General features: G+C 41.0%; 1 protein-coding gene across 1 annotated transcript in view; it reads right to left on the bottom strand.

Annotated features, from left to right (window-relative positions):
• Positions 1-21,605, bottom strand: part of LOC124783083 (heparan-alpha-glucosaminide N-acetyltransferase-like) — a 101,030-nt gene that overhangs the window by 27,322 nt on the left and 52,103 nt on the right. Inside the window, exons 6-8 of the mRNA XM_047253995.1 lie at positions 18,597-18,704; positions 9,854-10,123; positions 2,053-2,339 (exon numbers count right to left, since the gene is read on the bottom strand). Coding sequence (XP_047109951.1) covers positions 2,053-2,339; positions 9,854-10,123; positions 18,597-18,704 — 665 coding nt within the window. The remainder of the gene's footprint in view (positions 1-2,052; positions 2,340-9,853; positions 10,124-18,596; positions 18,705-21,605) is intronic.

Genomic DNA, 21,605 nt, shown 5'->3' with positions numbered 1-21,605 from the left:
TATCAAGAAAGCACATGCTGTACTGTCAAACTGAGTAAGGATTATTATGCATTATGTAGGGATCTTGTCTCAGTGGTGGTGGTGGTGGTGGTGGGTGGTGGGTGGTGGTGATGGCAATGGAGGGAGAGGGAGAGGGAGAGGAAGAGGATGAGGAGGAGGATGAGGACGAGGAGAAAAACAAACAGGAGTGATGGTAAAGTGTGAGATAGTGCGAGAACTTGGAAGTGGAGTGGATGCAAATGCTATGGACAACAGTTACAGTAAAGTTCTGCTGAATTACTATAAAATTAACTGATATTAAAGGAAGTGTGTACATTGTAAAGACAAATTTTCTGGATGAAAAACAAGAGTTTGGGAATAAGACAATTTCAGTGGACAGAGACTGTGGTCATGCGTGTTTGAGATGTGTTTATGTGAGTGTGTCTGTATGCTATCTATTTGCATTGAAGGCCTTGTTGGCTGAAAGCTTACTTTCTGACAGTCTTTTTGTTGTGCCTATCTGCGACACAGCATCTCTGCTATATAGTGAGTAGAAACCATTCTTTTCATCATATCATTATGTAAGAGAAATAATCATCAGAACAGTGTTGTTGTTGTTGTTGTTGTTGTTGTTGTTGTGGTCTTCAGTCCTGAGACTGGTTTGATGCAGCTCTCCATGCTACTCTATCCTGTGCAAGCTTCTTCATCTCCCAGTACCTACTGCAGCCTACATCCTTCTGAATCTGCTTAGTGTATTCATCTCTTGGTCTCGCTCTATGATTATCAAGAAAGCACATTCTGTACTGTCAAACTGAGTAAGGATTATTATGCATTATGTAGGGATCTTGTCTCAGTGGTGGTGGTGGTGGGTGGTGGTGATATACAGAACAGTGTAAGAAAATAAAAATAATAACTAGAAGAGCAAAGAAAAATGTTTACTTGCACAGAAGTTCAACCCTTTTACTCATTTCTTCATTTATATTTTCCATTTAATATAAGGATAGTGGATAGCCTATGAAACAGCCTGGACAACTTGAAGCATTAACACAGAGCTTCCAGGATACATTGAAGTGAGCCTGCCTGAATCAAATCTGCCTTGTGGATTAATGATGAAGGCTAGGGAGCCAGCCAGCCTGGATGTGGTTTTTACGCAGTTTCGACATACAACTAGGTAAACACTAGGCTGGTACCAATGTCCAGTGCCAGACACACACTATGCAGATATCTAGGAAATGTCCTCCCACTTGAACATGAGATTTATTTTAGACACAAACAGATGGGGTACACAAATTCCATCCCAGGGGAAATGGTAGCATCAGTAATGGCATTGTCAACCACCTGACACTAACATTGCCCATACTACAACACCAATCCTCTCAAGAAATGGGCCAAGCAAAGGAGGAAGAAGAAGAAAAAGAAGAAGAAGAAGAAGAAGTGGATAGCTTATGTTCCTGCTAAATCAAACAAAGAAATAAACTGTTTTATATATTTACTCTTTTTCCATTATTGGTGGTTCATTGGTGAGGAAAAAATCATTATGAATAGTTACAGAATTTTCACTACTGGCAGATATTCTGAAAGTAAAATAAAATTCTATCTGCACACATTTTGTATCATTTGATGAATGACCCCTGTAGCACAAGAAACTGATTGAAATTTGGAAATTTGTGGTAATTTCTAGTGGACCAAACTGCTGAGGTCATCAGTCCCTAGCCTTACATGCTACTCACTCTAACTTAAACTAAGGACAACACACACATCCAAGCCTGAGGGAGGACTCGAACCTCCAACAGAGGAAGCTGCGCGAACCGTGGCAAGACGCCCGAGACAACATGGCTACCCCGCAGGCAGAAATGATTGAGCAGCAGGGTTTATTGTCAACTACTACACAACGATATTCAAAACAGCTCAGTCTAATAAACAGATCAACAAAGCTAAGCCTCTGACAGATGAACTTGCAGAACTCGTAATGTGCATGATACAGGTGTGTACATTCTTCTGAATGTGAAGCTCAACATAAAACATCAAGTATCACATTTTTCTGATGATATGATTGCTGCAAGCTGTACTAACCTTCCGGGTCATATACTTGATCATTGTGGTAAATGGACTTGCATGTAGGGTTCTTGTACATGTGCTGCGGAGTGAGGATGTGGCGATCAATGTAACCGGCAGCTCCACCAGTGCAGTTGGCATACTGTCCATGCATGTGCCATCCACCAGGTCCCAAGTAGCCCCGCGGGCAGCCAGGAACAGGTAAAGCTAGTGAGATAGCAACGTGGGCCGTAGCCAAAGCTATCACCACCAGCCACTGACACCAGGATTCTATAATATCTGATAGTACTATGTAGCGCCCATACCTACAACGGAAAGATACCATTATTATAATGCATCTGTTTATTATCTAAATTTGTTTGTTGAAACCAGTTTGTAAGACTAAAATGAAACCTAACGAAAAGTCTGACAAATGTAGGCCTTATAAAACTGTTGTTACAGGACGAAAGGGAAATTACAAATATCTTCATCAGTTTTCTACATCTGGGAAAATAACTTCTTCTAAAGATCATCATAATCAAGGAGGATTTAGGTATCTTTTTTATTAAATCTATACCGACAGACAAGTGTTGCTTTGATCAATGGCTGAAAAGAAAATAGTTTAACACAGCATTGTCAAACAAAATGAAAAAAAAAAAAAAAAACCCCTGATTTCCTGGTCAAAAATAAACATTTTTCTGGATGAAAATACTCTTTTCCTGTGTTCAGTAACAAGCAAGGTGGTGCAGTGATTAGCACACTGGACTCACATTAGAGAGGACGACGGTTCAATCCCGTGTCCTGCCATCCTGATTTAGGTTTTCCTTGATTTCCCTAAATCGCTCCAGGCAACTGCCAGGATGGTTCCTTTGAAAGGGCATGGCCGACTTCTTCCTTCCCCGTCATTCCCTAATCCAATGAGAGCGATGACCTCACATTTTGGTCTCTTCCCCCAAACAACTCATCCCTCCATGTTCAGTGACAGTACACTTTCCCTCACAGTTGCAAAACTAATCAATCCTTTGAATGGTGTAGAGCTACCGGCACTATAGGAAACGAAACACCGCAAAAAAAGTTTTTTGGAGAGATCTTTGACACACAGCAACATGTAGTATTTTCTTACTACAAAAATGTAAGTTCAAATTCCACCAAACAGAGCACATTAGTTTCTGAATCACTGAAATTGAGATTGTGATGTGGTTTTATCAGCTAATCATAGCTCATTTCACTTGATCTCACCAGCTTATAACAGCAGATATTCGTAGTATAGGCCACGAGATGTAGTCAGCCAATAGCAACATCACTGCTAAGTAGTGCTAACACACAAAGAGGAGAAGTTGATGGTTGATATATTAATATGGAGATAGTATAGCTACATGCAAAGCTAAGCTTTCAAATATAATATTAGTCCTTTTCTGTGTGTGTTACCCTTTAAGATATATCAAACACAAATGTGTCAGTAAAATTTTAAATAATAATGTAAATGGCTGGTCTTCTGGGACCAAAATTTTTCTAAGTAACTGGTCCTCTAAGTATTAAGTTTTGAATGAGAGTCAAACACTCTCCAATTTAAGAAATTCATCTCACATTCTCACACGTAATGTAATTCATTTACTTCGAAAGTAATACTTCTCAAATCACCATCCGCAATATTTTCCCGTGACCTGTTAGATATAGGTTCATTTAAACAGTTGCCAGAAAGCACCAGAAAGTACGCATTACTTCGCATGTGCAACTACAATGATGTAGGAAGCCGATGCTTGGTGTTTGCTCTGCTCATACACCTTTCAACGTATTTCTGCTTGGAATTTCATGCGTAGTGAGGCATCACATGACCATGTGCTGCACTGCAGCATGTTATTCAAAGGGACATACAGTTTTGTACTTAAGGAAATTGTTTTATCATATCCTGTCCAGATAAGGAATGCAAAATAAGAAAGCAGTCCTTTGCATAATATTCGTTTATAGACTCTACACTTTGAAGTACCCTCATAGCTTGCTATGTGATGATTTTAAAACTGATATTTTTTATTCATACTCTGCAATACTGTTATGTAGAATTTCCAATCAGGTTTACATCCACATAGCATTGAAAAAAAACTAATTATACGGAATACACACTTGGAAAAAAAAATAAAAGCCAGCTATTTGTATACACCAAAACTAAGGATGATAAGTTCTGCATCTTTATTTTAAACGACATAAAAGACGAACATGGTTTTCTGTAAAGCCAAAAGCCAAGAAACTGTATACTTGGAAGTTAAAATTTTACTCCAGGAGTAAATATAAAGCCTCATGGGGAGTTAAAATTATAAAATGCAGTGGGCTATAAGTTATTGAAGAATGGCGTTCTGCAAATTTAGACATAAACAACACAATTCGTCTGACCTGCAACACTGTCTGCCACTCCCACCATACTATCCCCCTCCCCCCCTTTTTTCCAGTCGCCACTCCCATCATTCACTGGTGCTGCTGCTCGCAGTGTGGTTTCAGTTGCCTGAGATTGCAGTCGCATGTGTGAGTGTGTGTGTGTGTGTGTGTGTGTGTGTGTGTGTGTGTGTGTGTATTGTTGACAAAGGCCTTAATGGCCGAAAGCTTTAACTGTTAGAGTATTTTTGTTGTGCCTAACTGCAACTCAGCATCTCCACTATATGGTGAGTGACAATTTTCCTTCTCATAATATTGTTACATTTTCCATTGTTTGAACATATTCTTTACAATATTCTTAAACTTAACTGCAGCAACAAAGACATACAAGCTGCACAAACTTCAGAATCCAATCAGAATATACTATCTACAGAACAGTGAACATGCTCGTACCAGGCACTGATATTGTACCACTAGTACAATTTGGCTATCCACTGCTTGTTGTGAGGGACTGTACAGCTTATCACACATCATGGGGATATGACTGTGAGAATTGCAATGGTGAGCTATTAATGACTATCCTAGAAGACAAAAACCTAATGCTGCTGAATGACAGACACCCACAAGAATAACTTCAACATTACAGACAAGATTGGCAATAGACCTAAGCTTTGCATTACCTCATGTGACACAACTATCCAACTGGAAAAGAAAAGTACATCCTTTGTGTGCCTGCTATTCTTGTGTGGTGAGGTATCAAATATCAGAGAACCGTGGAAAATCTGGGGAAATATATGAGGCATAATACCCAACAAAACTACATTAACCTGCAAAAAATACAAGAGAAAACCAAGATTTTTTTAAAAAAATTAAACGAGAACAATTGGAAAAACCTGTGCAACTCTACAACTAAGGTACCAGAATGTCAAGTGTAGAGAAGAATGTGAAGAGCTTTAAAAACAATCGTTATCGCACCATTAGAAGTCACTGTCTATGAATTGCGTTATGGAACAGATGTTACAAAATCTAACACCTAGCTCCATCAAACACCTGCCTAGCACAGATCTAAATTCCAATGACATCCCCTTCTACAGTCATTATCAATGGCTGAGCTGCAGAGCACTTTCTCCTCTGGTAAAAATACTGTCACTACCTCAGGCAACTTCCACTACAATATGCTATCATTTCTGCCATATGAAAGACAACAATACCTACCGGCTACTTATAATAAAACGTGGTTTGAGGATCACAATAGTAAGCCCCTTTAATGATACTTGTGCCCAAACTGGGAAGAATCCAGACTCGGTGCCTTAGGTCTATTACCAATCTTGTCTGTAATGGTGGCATCATACAGACAAATAGTGTTACTATAATGCCCCTACAAAGTGCTGGAAAAACTTGTCAGATTCCAGTAAGAACATTCATTTGAATGCCATGAACTATTCCCTAGTAGTTAGGTGGTTTTCACAAAAGGAAACGTACTGAAGATGTTCTGATACACCTAGTTAGTGATAAACAGTTCTGTTTTAACCAAAACAACTATCTACTAGTTTTGTTGCTGGACCCATGCAACCCCTACAATGATGTAGTATTTCCAGTACTAACCACAAAACGGAACAACATATACCCCGCACATTTACAGAACACTTGGCATCTTTTTTGTCTGAATGGATGCTACTAGTTATACATGAATGACATACAACAGGACCACAAACTATGAGTTTAGGGTTGCAGCAATGGTCTGTTTTGGCACCTACTCTGTTTGATATCTACACATATGAACTACATAGGATATACTGGGAAAAGGTGAAAGTTTTACAATACGCAGATGAGACTGTCTATGGGACCAGTCCAGCTGGTTCCAGTGGCCAATCTTACTCATGATAATGTGATGGGGCCAACAATTTCAAAGCCAAAAGTGCCGCTGGGTCTTAGCTTGGCAACCAATCCAGTTCAGATGAAAGCAGCACCCAGTAAATACAAAGTAGAATAGTGTGACCCACAACCCAAGAGCAACAAGCAAAGAATCAGAGAGTGTTTAGCTTCTACATGCAGATATTCTCAAGCTGATGAATACTGGGCAGCAGGGTAAGCTTTTCATCAACGAGGAGTGCCAACATAATTGTGCAACAATGTCAAAGTGCTGGGTAGCTAAGCAGCTATCAGTGTCAGGATGAACCGTGGTATGATAGAAATGCATGGCTCATACAAGGATATTGGAACCATGGGAAAGGGTCTAGGGCAGGGCCCTTTGGAGGGCACCTTGGAGCTGGCATTTGGCCTTGGATGCAGATCGAGAGCTACAGCAAATGCAAAAACTAGTAAAATTACAGCCCAGGACTTTCTACTGGTCCAACGGACATCACTAACCAATTTATGGTGATAAGGAACGGTGTAACACCCAGTACAGAGCCCTGAGGGATGCCATTCTCTTGGACCTGTGGGTAACTGAGCAACATCCCAACTGCTACCCAAAATGATTGGTGACGTAAAACTGGGAAATAAAAATCGGTACAGAGCCTTGGAAGCCCCCAGTCTTAGAGCGTAAGAAAAATGTGATATTTGGGACAGGAAAGACTGCAGTGAGATGTTAGTATTTAGAAAAAGTCTGTCGGATTGCTGTTTCATCTAACCAGATAGTCAGTTGTGGATCGTACTGAGGTACTTCCCAGTGTACACCCTGATAGGGGGACAAAAGGCCCCATGATTTGAGAACCCAGTTTCACCATCACACTACCATCATTTTAAGCAATTTGCAGAGTGCGCTGGTGACACTAATTGGTAAGTACCTGTCAATGGACACTGAGTTTTCCCTGCTTTAAGGATTGGGATGACGGCATTACTGACCCTCTGCAAAACAATTCATGGCACAATTCAGTTGAAGACCCTGAGTAGATGGAGTCTATGAGCCACATTCAGTTGTTGGATCATCTGATTGTGCATTGAAACATGGCCTGGTGCTGCAATTGTGCTACAAGACTCTAACAACCTTGTTCATACAATCTGATGAAGAGGGGGTGAAAGTGATGACAGAGACATACAACTGCCAAATGGCTCTTCAGAGAACACACTGTTTGGCAACTGGATCACTGGGTGGTGGAAAGCAAATGACAGAACTACTGGAAAGTAATGACTGCCACAAAGATTTCCATACAGTGACCATTTTCGTAAAGCTATGAGATTGGGGGAAGAGATCGTAAGGTCTGTGGTGTTAGGTATTGATACCACCCCATGGGTGTCACAGTTGGCAATGGAACTGCAACTTTCTGTCTGACACTGACAGCAGCTGTGCGGGATCTGGCACACCCAATGGTGCGCACCTGCTGCCCCACACCTCCAGCAGCCAAGACCACAAGTGCCCTCCGCCACAGCAATATAGGACGGCTGGTGGCAGCCACTCAACCCACTTGCACTTGGAGCCTCTTCGCTACAATACCTTCGTTCACGCTTAGTACAGCGAATCTCTTCCTTGTTGACAATCTGATAGTTGGACTCTAATTTCTTGCTGCATTATTTGTAATGAGTTTTCGAAAGCTTGGAAAAATACAAGTTAAGTAAATCTGTTTACTGTGTTAACTTGTTCGCCAATCATTTCTGCTCCTGGCCAGTTTTCCTGTGACAACAGTATTGCACTAATCTGTAGCCCACCTCTCCTTACCGTTGTGTACGAAGTTGTATACAACAAGATCAATGCCTAAAAAAAGTGTGGCACTGAACTGAGTAGGTGTACCATCAGTGAGGAAACACAGATAAAGATTGGAAAACAGTTGGTCAATCAGAAGGTATCTAAAGAACAATGTTGAATTCCCCCAGAGAGGGTGACTGAAATAATCAAGCAGGAGATAGAGGAGGGAGAAGGTTCTCAGATTACTGTGGCCATTTCAAGGAATGTTACGTGCCCCACCCAGGGGTAAAGAAACATTGCAAATTGTGATGCCTGAAGATCATTTATGATAGCACTGCCATTGCTTTCAATGGTGTATGGAGGGGAATCCATCCACTGACAACATGCATGTGAACAATGTACAGATGCCTCCAGTATGGTTCTTACTGAAGGCACAGTAATATGAAATGGATGAAGAATGGTCATCAGTGAAATGCATTTATTGGAGAGCAGCAGAGACCAGAAGGACAATAACTGTTATATTTCTAGTGGGTGACAGTAACATTCAATGCTGTTCCACTGAATTAACACATTAAGTGCATCCTGGGTGTGAAGGGGCCACTCCATGATCACTGTCTGCCACTGGTGAGAGGGGAATAACATTCGAAAACACTGCTTCTGTGTCCAAAGGTGTGGGGTCACAGGAGTAGCCTTCTTCCAAGATTTATTTTTCTCCTTAGCTACTTTAAAGGGTTAGGACTCTCACAAGGGCTTATCCACTGAGAGGGTAGGGACTGAGAGTGAGTGTGCAGCTCTAGGACCCACAGTCCATGCTCCCTTCAGTCACTGGATGGTATCGGCTTGCTGGTGCATAGATTTACAGAGAGATGATTCCCTAAATGGACCCCTGTCACTAGTAGATGCTGGGGAAAGATGCACCTTCTCCAGTCAGAAGCAGACCGTTGAGGTCCCCAAAGACGGAGCTGCAGGAACCACAAGAAGGGAGGTTTTAGCTATTATAGGTAAACATTTGAGGCAATGAAGGGAGTAAATACTCAAGATGCAGCCGATGACCTGGTGACAGTAGTGGCAAAAGTTTATACAACTGGGACAGGATCCAACTGAACATACCTTTTCTAAGCTTCAAAACATAAGAGGCAACTGAAGACCTAAAATCCCTTAGTTTTACATTCCTTAATTAGTGTAGGATACTTCAGAGAATGAGGAAGATGACTGTCTCAGCAATAGACAGAAAGATGGTTCCTCACATGTTGAGTTTTCATGAAATGGCCAAAAACAGTCCCCACAAATTGGGTTGTTCATCCAATGGGAACACATATGCCTGAAGCATTGTCACTGAAAGCACCACATTGGAGATGGAAAATATGGTTTTACATCGCAACGGATTACTATGATTTTGACTTTCTCTGGAAGCAAATCCCCCCTCAAAAGTGAGGATGAATGCTCTGGTTGTGCAAAGTGAACCCCTTGCTTCTCCAAGATATCATGTACTTTCTTATCCATCAGCAGGTTTTAAGTCCCAGTGAAAAATTAGTTTTTCTTATTTGTACACTATTCGAAAACTCATGTTCCTCTCAGACACAGATGTAATCATTAGTAAAGATCATCATTAATTACCATTTCAACAGAAAAATCATAAAACTGCAAAATATCATTGACAACAAAAAAAACTTTTATGTCATATATACAACACTAACAGTGACGAGTATTTCTTATGTACACAAGCAATAAAGTCTCTGTAGTTCCTTAATTCGTTGGTATATTACGTAATACACATCACAAAACGTAGATCAAAATTATAGCCTGGAAAAGTCTTCTAGAAACTTGTAAATATATGCGGTGAGTTACCTGAATGCCCCTTCTCGTGACATTAGCAAACTCTCTATTGTGCCAATCACCATGTAGCAGACACCAAGCCTCTGCAACACTCCAGGCAGCCGCAGGGTCTTTACATCAGGTTTTGTACCATGGTTACCACATGAATTCAGAATCACTCCTAAGGCAATAAGGAAAAGTGACCTACGTAACACGTGTCCGAGGACATGGAGCCTCGGTTTACTGGAGCGCAGCTGTGTGCGCAGAGATATCGCCAAGCTCAAACCCATTATCCACATAAACCTGTCAACAGAAAATGGTTTCAAATACTCTTATTTTATTGCACTGAACTATAGAAAGGATGTATGTTTTCATTCTCTCTCTCTCTCTCTCTCTCTCTCTCTCTCTCTCTCTCTCTCTCTCGTGCACACACACACACACACACACACACACACACACACACACACACAGAGAGAGAGAGAGAGAGAGAGAGAGAGAGAGAGAGAGAGAGAGAGAGAGAGAGAGCACTGTATTTCACAGATTAAAGAAACATTTGTTTCTCACTCGAATCTTTTCATTCCAGGCAAATTATAATTCATTGTATACCAAATCACACATACAAGCTGCAAATACTTGAATTTCTACATAAACTTGAAACTCTTAATCTACTTTCAGACAGTGGTGCCTGCCATTCTTACAATCTCTGTATCAGCACATATACTCAATCTGACTTCCGTTCATCTGCATATCCACTTTTGCCCGTTCATCTGCATATCCACTTTTGCATCTTAGGAAGAGCTGTTTAATATAGCATCCCACATATGTTAAATTTTGAGTAGCTACACTCAAAAAATGGAAAATCAAACAATGGAAATTATATGTCTATACTGTTGCACACATACTTGCAAGATGATTGTGAATCATTTCTTGGATAACGATAAGTGTTTTTGATTAAGAGCTGTAAAGAGAGTAGTAATTGTTAGGGTCTTTGTAGTCTGCTGTGTTATAAACATAAATCTTCAACTGAATTCATATGAGGAATGGGCAGAATAGCCACATATTTTTCTTTGTGCTTGCATGTCAGGTGCCTACAAGGATAGATTTTTGTATTTTCATAAGTAGTCACTGTTATTCCTAAATGTGCTCTCATGGTATTTGTATTTAACACTAAACAACGTTGGCACTGTGAATTAATGTGAAAAGAAAGAATGAAGGAAGAAAGATCAGGGTTTAAAATTCCATTGATGACACAGTCATTATACATGAGAATTATAGATCTGACTAGGACACAAAAAGAAATCAGCCTTGTCCTTTTTGAAGGAACCACTCCCTAGCAATAATCTTAACTGCTTTATAGGAAACACACAAACCATACAAAACTTAATCCATCCATGCAGAGGGACTTTCAGTCCTTTGAGAAGTAGTTTACTATGGTTTGTGCAACTGGAGAGCCTATTACTGTGCCATTCATTATTTTATACCTCAATAAAAATTATGAATTTCCGAAAATCTGCATCTACACTGATACGTTGAGTCCACCTAACGACGTGTTGCGGAGGATACCACATACTAATACAAGTTATTTCCTTTCCCGTTCCACTCACAAATACAATGAGGGAAAAATGACTATCTATATGCCTCCATACAAGCCCTAATTTCTCGTATCTTATATTCATGATCCTTACAAGCAATGTATGCTGGAGGCAACAGAATTATTCTACAGTCAGCTACAAATGGCAGTTCTCTAAATTTTCTCAATAGTGTTCCTTGGAAAGAGTGTTGACGTCCTTCCATGGATTCCCATTTGAGTTCCTACAGCATCTCCGAAACACCTGTGTGTTGCTCGAACCTACCAGTAACAAATCTAGCTGCCCACCTTTGAATTGCTCCAATGTTTTCCTTTAATGCAACCTGGTAAGCATCCCAAACACTTGAGGAGTACTGAAGAATAGGCCGCACTAGCATTCTATATGTGGCCTCCTTTATAGATGAACCACTTTTTTTTTAGAATTCTCCTAATAAACTGAAGTCTACCATTTGCCTTTCCTACTCCAACCCTCACATGCTCATTCCATTTGATATTGCTTTACAACATTATGCCCAGATATTTAAATGACATTACTGTAACGCAGGAGAAAACACATAAAAGTTAATGAAATTTGCAAGTTTTTAGAACCAGTGGTTCCTCCTTCAGCAGCAGGGTTGAAGGGAAAGAAAGGGGGATCAAGGAAAATGACTGACAAGGTTTAAGAAATTGTAAGAATTATGGAAAAGTCAACCGTAATTGTGGGTCAGGCGAGACTTACTGGATGGCATGAGGAGGACAGCTTTCCTTCTCATCCCATCCATTAAGTCAACCCAGGCCAAGGTTTTGGGTGACTTTTCTGTAATCCTCCCCATTTCTTAAACCTTGTCAGTCATTTTCCTTTATCCCTCTTTCTTCTCCCTCAACCCCGTTGCCAGAAGAATGGGTCGCTGATTGTGAAAGCTTGGACATTTCGTTAACTCTCACGAGTGACCTCGTGGTGAGTAGATTTTTTTTGTCTATCCAATTATATTTCACTATTTCATGGCATTGCCGATCACACTGATAACATATCACCTTCAAGGTGTGTTACAGCAGTCTGATAACAGGTACGAAGTGACCTAAGGTGTATATAGTATCAAAAAGAAAATTCTCTCAATAAAAGTATATAATTATGAGACAGAATTGCTGGCCAGTACCTACCTTCAGAAGAAATGGCAGTACTGCTGACAGACACATATAAAAGTATACACACTATTGTGGCTTTTGGAACCAGTTACTTTCTAGTGGAGGACAGAGGGAAGCACTGGGAAAGGTTAAAAATTATGAGCATGCCACTCAGCCCCAGTATGACAGGGGACCGACCAACAGTTGTGAGTATGAGATTCTCCCCCTAATTAATACTAACAACACTGAAAACAACAATTTTTATTGCCAGCAGTACTACTACTACTACTACTACTACTACTACTATTACCATCACCACCACGGCAGTGAAAACTTAACAGGAACTGTATGAGGTGCCACCACAACTGTCCCCAGATCATCCAGGGTTGCCACAAGTTTCCTGAAGTGATATTCCCTCCTGACAATTCCTCAATTTCCAAATAAAGTTTTAGCTTTTTTCCCTGTCAAATTCTGAGATCTGTGGGGTAAGTTGACAAAAAATGTGAGGACTTCTATATTTCTGAACATATTACTAACTCTAAATTAGAATGAACAGCACGTTATTCTCCCCTTACAGGATTTATGATCTGATGGGTAAGTAAAGAGGTTTCGGTGTTTATTAACAAGTTGACTTGAACTTTGAAGTTTTTGCTCCTTCTCCTATACATGATGTATGAACTTTACAGGCAAGATAATGTGTCAGGTGTCTGACCACATTGTCCGTAACTGGTTTATAATAAGTGAAGATATTTTAAACTCATCTTTGCAACTATTGTACTAGAAGCAACATTGCCAAATGAGAGAATACTTTAAAACATGCAAATAGATGGTGTTTCCTGATCCGACTGAAAATCGGACATAACATGTCATAAGTAACATCAACCACTCTTGTCACGAACTGTTTTTAGATTCAGAAAGTAAGCCAGATTGTAAATATGTTTCACTACAGACCACTATGGTATTTTATTTGGTGACAAATATATGCATTTTCTTGTAGTTACAAAGATGGATTTAAAATACTTTCAATAACTTAAGGAGAAAGATTAGAAATATGTAGGCCTCTTCAAAAAAGCGTAAAAGAGTTGTATAAACCAATAATATAGTGAGCACCAATAAAATGTTGCTTCTTTTATGTTCATTATTGTAGGCTATTACCCACTGTGTTATGTCCTTTGTTTTACACATATTGCGCAATTTTTCTCTCAAGAAAATTATGAGTGCATAACACACAAACCACCAGGACTGCCAAAGTTTTCTTCCTAGCATCACTCTCTCTTGAACATACACTCTAAGACAAAAGACACAATGCATTACAAAGGAATTATCTGTATGGAACAGAAATTGGTAGATCTGATGTACTTGTAGAGACAAACAAAAGCTTCACAAATTGAGCACATCAAGAACAAGTTTGTCCATCTCGGCCCACTATGCAATCAGTTATTTGGCTCAGAATTGATTGACAGAGTTGTTGGATGTCCACCTGAGGGATATCATGCCAAATCCTGTCCAATTGGCATGTTAAATCATCAAAATCCTGAGCTGGTTGGAGGGCCCTGCACAAATGCCCCAAAAGTTCTCAATTGGGGAGAGAACTGGTGACCTTGCTGGCCAAGGTAGGGTTTGGCAAGCACAAACAAAAGGAGTCTAAGCTCTCACCATGTGAAGTGGGCATTATCTTGCTGAAATGTAAGTGCAGGATGGCTTGGCATGAAGGACAACAAAATTGTATGTAAAATATCGTCGACATACCACTGTGCTGTAGGGGCAAAGCAGAGGACAATCAAAGATGTCTTGCTATGAAATGGCACCTCAAACCATTACTGCTAATTGTTGCTGAATGGTGATCGACAGTCAAGCTGGTATCCTACCACTGTCTGGGGCTCAATTTGAAGCACGGCTCATCACTGAAGACAGTTCTACTCCAGTCAGTGAAATTCCAGGCTGAAGATGTATCTACATCTACATGCATACTCCACAAGCCACAAGCATGGTGTGTGGCAGAAGGTATCACATACCATTACTAGACACGTACCATTGCTAGTCGTTTCCTTTCCTGTTCCACTCAGAAATTGAGTGATGGAAAAACAACTGTTTATATGCTACCGTATGAGCCCTACTTTCTCATAACTTCAGAGTGCTTATGTGAAATATATGTTGGCAGCAACAGAATCGTTCTCCAGTCAGCTTCAAGTCACAGTTCTCCAAATTCTCCAACAGTGTTTCTCAAAAAGGATGTTACCCTCACTCCAGGGACACTCATTTGAGTTCCCGAAGGATCTCTGTAGCAATTATGTGCTGTTCGGACCTACCGGTAACAAATCTAGTAGTCCGCCTCTGAAATGCATCAATGTCCACCTACAGTACACTCAAACAGCTCACAGTAGTGTCCCACATGTGGTCTTCTTCACAGATGAACCACACACTCCCAAAACTCTCCCAATAAACTGAACTTGACCATTCCACCATCTCTATCACAATCCTCACATGCTCGCCCCACTCCATGTTGCCCTGGAACACTACACCCAGACATCCAAACGGCATGCCTGTACCAACCAGGACACTACCAAGGTTGCATCTGAACATTATGGGTTTGCTCTCCTACTCATCCACCATTCCACATTTAAAACCAGATGCCATTCATCACACCAACTAAAAACCTTGTCCAAATCATTCCACACCTTTCTACAATCAATCAACTTTTGACACCTTCCTGCACACCATAGCGCATCATCACCAAAAAACTGCAGACCACCAAGCTCACCCTGTCTGCCAAATCACCAATGTATACAGAAAATAATAGTGGCCCATCACACCTCCTTGAGGAACCCCTTATCATACCGTAGTCTCTGAAGAACACATGCTGTCAAGGACAACATACCGGATTCCATTACCCAAGAAGCCCCCAGAGACACTGGCATATCCATGATCCATGAATCCATTCAATATCTGCCCCCTACCTCCCCCCTCCCCCTCCCCAACAGTCCACAGTGGGAACTATGTCAATTGCCCCCCAAAAACCTAGAAATACAGAATCTGCCTGCTGCTCCCAATCCATAGCCTGCAGCATACCACATGAGAAAAGGGCAAGCTGAGCCTCACAAGAGCGATGCCCTCCAAATCTGTGGTGACTCATGGACAAAAGCTTCTCAGTCTCAAGAAAATCCATCATATTCAAATTGAGTATATGTTCAAGGATTCTTCAGCAAAGCAATGCTATGGATACCAGTCTGCAATTCTACAGCTGCAGGTCCGCTCTTTCACTGTTCTCACATACAGGAGTCACCTGTGCTTTTTCAAGTCACTTGGGACTCTGCACAGGGTGAGTGATTCACAATATTTGCAAGCTAAGAAAGGGGCCAGAGCTGTAAAGTACTGCTTGTAAAACCAAATTGGGATTCCATCCAGACCAGGCAACTTATTTGTTTTCAACTCTTTCAGTTGTTTCCCTACTCCAGCACTGAGCGCCTACATGCAGCATGTTTACTTTACTTTGTTTCCGTGTACGGGTGGAATTGTGAGGTTTTTGCTTGTGACCCCATTGCTTCTTGCATGTTGTTGTTGTTCGTACGGTCTTGCTCGGTCATCCGTCATCTTTCTTGTACATCCTTTCCTGTTCGTTTTGTTTGTGCACGGGCAGCTCCTGTTCAGTCCCGCCGCACTGTCGTCCTCTGCAACCCCGTGACCGCTCTGGTCACGGTTACAACACCTACACCAGAGATACTTAGTACTATGTTGTTCATATGAGAGTCTGTTCGATGGTTAAATGACAGTATGTCTGTATGATTCTCTTGCATGAACAATTTCGTAAACACAAAACTTAAAACTTCAACTTTCCTTTTGCTATCTTCAATTGCAACACCAGATGGGACAATTAGTGACTACATGGAAGTCTTACACCCACTTAGCAATTTTACAGAGGACGAGAATTTCCTCAGGTTCTTTGCCAGATCTTTTGCTAAGGTACGGCACCGGTAGTTATATGGTTTGCGCACAGATCTTTTCACAGATGCACATACGTCTACTACCCTTTGTCTGGTGACACAGCAGACAGCAGTGGGATACCAAACTGACAGTCACCCACCAAATGACCTGATAACCAGGAGTGATGGCCTGAGGTCCCATTACTCCTCATAGCAGGACCCCTGTGATTGTCATCTGCAGCATCCTTAAAGCACAGAGCTACGTCGATGCTCTTCTATGCATTCTTTTATATTTCAGCAAGGCAATGCCCACCCACGCACGGAGAGATTTTCTGTTGCTTATTTTTGTGCTTGCCAAACCCTACTTTGGCCAGCAAGGCCACCTGATCTCTTCCCAATTGAGAAATTTCAGGGCATTATGGCCAGGCCCCTCCAACTATATTGTGATTTTGAAGTCTAACACACCAATTGGAGAACATTTGGCACATTATCCCTCAGGAGGACATCTAACAACTCTGTCAATCACTGCCAAGCCGAATAACTGCTTGCATATGGACCAGAGATGGGCCAATGCATTACTGACTTGCTCAGTTTGTGAAGCTCTTATCCCACATTTCTGAAATTGTAATCATATGTTTGTCTGCGCATATACATCATGTCTACCAATTTCCTTTTTGCTGTGTTGTTTTTTGTGTCTTAGAGTGTATAAACTACTTTCAAAGTGCAAAAATGCACTGCAATAAATAAAATGCCTATCAAATGTTGCACAGTACAAAGTACATGGGGTGAGACACAGCCGCAACTCCTGAAATACACTGCTCATGGCCTCAGGCCAGTAAAGCAAGCACTGCAGCCCTGGGTTTGTTGATACTTCATGAAAATCTGTCAATTTACACCACACATGAACAGACCCAGCCTGTGGACAGATCGGAGAGACTACTTCCAACAGATGGCGCCTGCACATTAGTGGTAAATGATGGACCTAAGCTCGGTGGGTGCGATTTATTAGAGATACCCGGAGAAAAGGCCCGCAGTTTTGACCCATCGCAGAAATCTGCTCATGTGTGGCCAGCTATTCACTTCCGTAATCATGAGTCGCTGACAGTGTGCTTTTGAACTGAGACCATGGTGATTAATATGGAAATGGCTCACTTGTGTGAATACTGAGAGATTCAAACAACCCACTACTCACTCCTCCCTCCTGTTATCGCCGGCAGCAGCTCGGCTAGTGGCAAGCAATGGTGGCTGCACTGACTGCAAGGTGAGAGCTACTGGTGGGGAGGGGAGAAGCAGTAGGAAGGATGGAGTAGGGAGGAGGTGCACAACACCCAGCAGCTAATAAGCTGTGTCCAGTCAGCAACCTGTGTGGTGGCTCCATAAACAAACCATTTCATCCATTAAGTCTAAAACAAGATATTTCCATCCCCCCCCCCCCCTCCCCCTCACCCCAGATTCCCAAAACATTTCCCTGACACGTTTGAAATTCACTGATAGTCCATGATTTTCAGAAGTTGGGGTGACCCTGTCATCAACTTCAGCCCTTTCATACTCAGTTGCAGAATACTGTTGTTCCAAATGGCTAAACAGTGCTCACACTAAAGTAATTGAAACACAGCTCAGTCAAGCAATGCATGCATCTTATCACAGGATGTACTCATTCTACGAATGCACACTGGCTACTGGTTCTTAATAATACTCCACTGCCATTTCTAAGAAGACCACAACCATTTCTGAATGTGTGGACAAGAATAAAAAACAACCCAGAATTACCATTTCATTCAGAAATTTATGGAACATGGAACATTCAATGGCTGGAACACACTTCCTTGAAGCAATAAATTAACATTCCTTGAGAGTGACCAGTAGGTTTTCATCCACCCTGACGACACTGGTGTATACTGATTCAAATCAGAACTGACTGGGGCAGATATGGGGTACTACTGCACCATCGAGCATGGAAATCGCCTCCTGAATGTGAGTGCAGTGAAGAGCAGCAAACAGTACATCATATACCATTTGAATGTTCTCTTAGAGCATTCACAGGAACAATTGAAGACCACGATTTGTATGCAGAAGCTTATGACTTTGATACTAATAACAAAACACTATACTGCAGAATTAATAAAAATGGTTTTATGTAACTATAAAAAAGAGATAAACATACCATGGGAATACAAGGTCTGCTACTGTGAGACCGTTCCATACGGAATGCTTGAAAAACCAGTAGTGGCCTCCTCCATAGTTGACAAATATCATCAGTGCTATGCATAAGCTGAAAACAAAAAAAAAAAAGAACAAATTTGTAAAATACTGAAATCAACATATTTTATTATTATTATTCTAATATTGTTCATACTCTCTCCTGCCCCCACCTCTCTCTCTCCCTCTCCCTCCCTCCCTCTCTCTCTCTAACATATCATTACAACTGAACCATCAATGTTTGTGTTACCATAACAGGCCCATCAGGCTACATTATCAAGCAAAATTACGAAAGGAATCCTCTCTAGTACACTATGATAGGTGGCATATACACATATAACAGACCAAAAAATCACAAGAACTTTTTAGCTATGTGTTCTGTTTTGCAATGCATGAATAGGTAACATTTACTATGAATTTGTCTTACATTCAATGCCAATAACCATCTTGGCAAGAAAAACTGTTTTCTGGTAATACCTCTACAATTCAGTAACAAGCCTTATGATTACTGACTATCTATATTTGACCTGTCCTGGAATATTATAGGGTATTCACAATTCTGGTTACACAGTTGTAGGTGTTGGGACTCAGGACAGCAATATTTGGTAATAAACCTATGTCCAGAAATGCACCATTGGGAAGATAATGACTTTAAACAAAGATAGGCAATACATATTGACAGGGGAGGCTTGTCAGGTGATGTGTGAAGTCAATGTCACATGTTATCAGAGAACAATCCAATGAATTGAAGTGCATGTACATCTGTTATCATGAACTGATCAAGAAAGACAGTGCACTACAGAATGGCAGAGTATATGATTTCTGAGTACACCGACATTGTTAAATCCAGCCTAGTCGTCAAATATGGGGTGTCTAGGAAACCTGATTTCTCAGGTCTATAAACAACAATTCAACAAACCATATTAATTAGTTACAAGTTTCACTACAAAATAAAAAAATTCAATACTTAACTTTGTGTTACACAGGTGTGTCACAAGCAAAGGGCAACATACAAAATAAGCAACAATACATAGAAGGTACACCAAAGTAACTAGTGTCAATGATGCTCTAGAACTTGCTAATCTTGAAACTACTCTTCAATTGAGCTGCGACCCGTTGGATGCAGTACTTATGTCCTTTTCACATAGAGGCCACTGCTGTCGCGTTGTCATCTTGGAGAGCGGTCAGTCAGCATGCTATTGGCTGACTTATTCTCACAGCCGTCTCTTCTCTTTCGTTCGAGACTGGCATGCCAGCACCTGACTTTACGCCGTAACAGACATGTTGCTCATCTCCCCCCTTTTCCCCCTCTCTTAGCATTCTGTCCACTCCTCCACCCCTTCTCTCTGCCCATCACCTCCTTCACCCCCTCTCTCTGTTCATCTCCTCACCTTTCCTTCCTGTGTCCATCTCCACCTTTTCCCCTCTCTCTATCCATCTCCACCCCTTCCCTTTCTCTGTCCATTTCCTCCTCTCCCTATGTATATTCATCTCCTCCTTCCCATCTCTCTGCCTGTCTCTTCCTCCACCTGTCTCAGTCCATCTCCTCCTCTCCTCTCTGTCTGACCATCTTCTACTCCTCCTCTTCCTCCTCCTCCTCCTATCTGTGTGTATCCCGTCCTTCCATCTTGCTGCCTGTCCATCTCTTTGTCCTCCCTTCTCTTTCCATGTTATTACACTCACCCCAATAAAAGGCTGAAGGTTCTTATGCCTACAGAGTACCAAACTTGACTGAAATCTTTCCATGGATTTCAGGAGAGCTTTTTACCCAAGGAACTCTATGCATATGCACTCGTGAAATATATTTCACTCATATTTAACATATTTCATGGACATTTGAACACATATTTCACCTGTATCTATAGTGAAATCCCCCTGCAGTTTCATTTTCACACAGCTCAACGTTTATGATGACATACCTCCTGAAATGTGTGCTGTAAAATGATGTATCTTTCTACATACACTCAGCGGCATATGTGAACACTGGCTGTAAAGAGTGTTGTGAATAGAGTTAGTAGCAAAAAAATAGTAAATTAAAAAGTCCTGCAGTTTTTCACATATCTCAGTATTTGTATCATCTGATCTGGGTGTCATACAATGATACAATTTTTGTAGATACATTCAGTGGAAAATTTGTATACTGTACATGAAAAATGTTGCTCATATGCAGCAGTGATGAAGTAATAAACTTAAATGTCTTGCATGATGTGGTAGTTTCTCATGCATTCAATGTTTATGGCGTCTTACCACCTGAACTAAGTGTCTTACTGATTTAATTTTTTTGGTACATTTAGTGGCATATGTGAATACTGTCTGAAAAATGTGTCATGAATACATTTAGCAGTAAAGAAGTAATAAATTAAAATGCCTTGCTTGATGTGGCAGTTTTACTGCACGAACAGCAAAACTGTAGTAAGTTACAACTTTTTCTTGCTTTTATCACTTTGTAGGGTTGGCAGTCAGAAAAAGTTTTGTAAAGATTTGAAATTATTTGTATAGTCTTTTACACATCTCTAAGTGCTCTCATTCTCAAATACCGGGTAGCTAAAGCATGAATATTTTCGCATCGTGGGTTACACTGCTTTTTCACACCCACTCCAGCACCTTTGACAGACGGATGGTTCTAACGCCCAGTGATTCTTTCCAGACAGTAAACGAAATGTGTACCAAATTAGGCTGAAATTGGTCCAATGGTTTAGGTAGGGATGCGGAACACACATGCATACATACATTTGTTATAATTTGTGTGGATTCCAGAGTTATCTCTTCCTCTTCCCCACTTCCCCCCATTGGCCCCCCACCACCACCCCACTCAAATGCAGTTTCCTATCAATAAATGTTATGCGTCATCTGTAAATCCTTCCGAGGTCATGCTCATCCCACTGCTCCTTTACCCCTGACTTGGGTCTGACAGTTATTTATGAGGGTTGGTGAAATTTCTGAGTATTCAGGCTGATTGTTATAAGAGCACCTC

Source organism: Schistocerca piceifrons, chromosome 1 (genome assembly GCF_021461385.2).
Source record: "Schistocerca piceifrons isolate TAMUIC-IGC-003096 chromosome 1, iqSchPice1.1, whole genome shotgun sequence".
NCBI lineage: Eukaryota > Metazoa > Arthropoda > Insecta > Orthoptera > Acrididae > Schistocerca > Schistocerca piceifrons.
The sequence above is the reverse complement of the archived record's forward strand: the minus strand, read 5'-3'. Positions and strand labels throughout refer to the sequence as shown.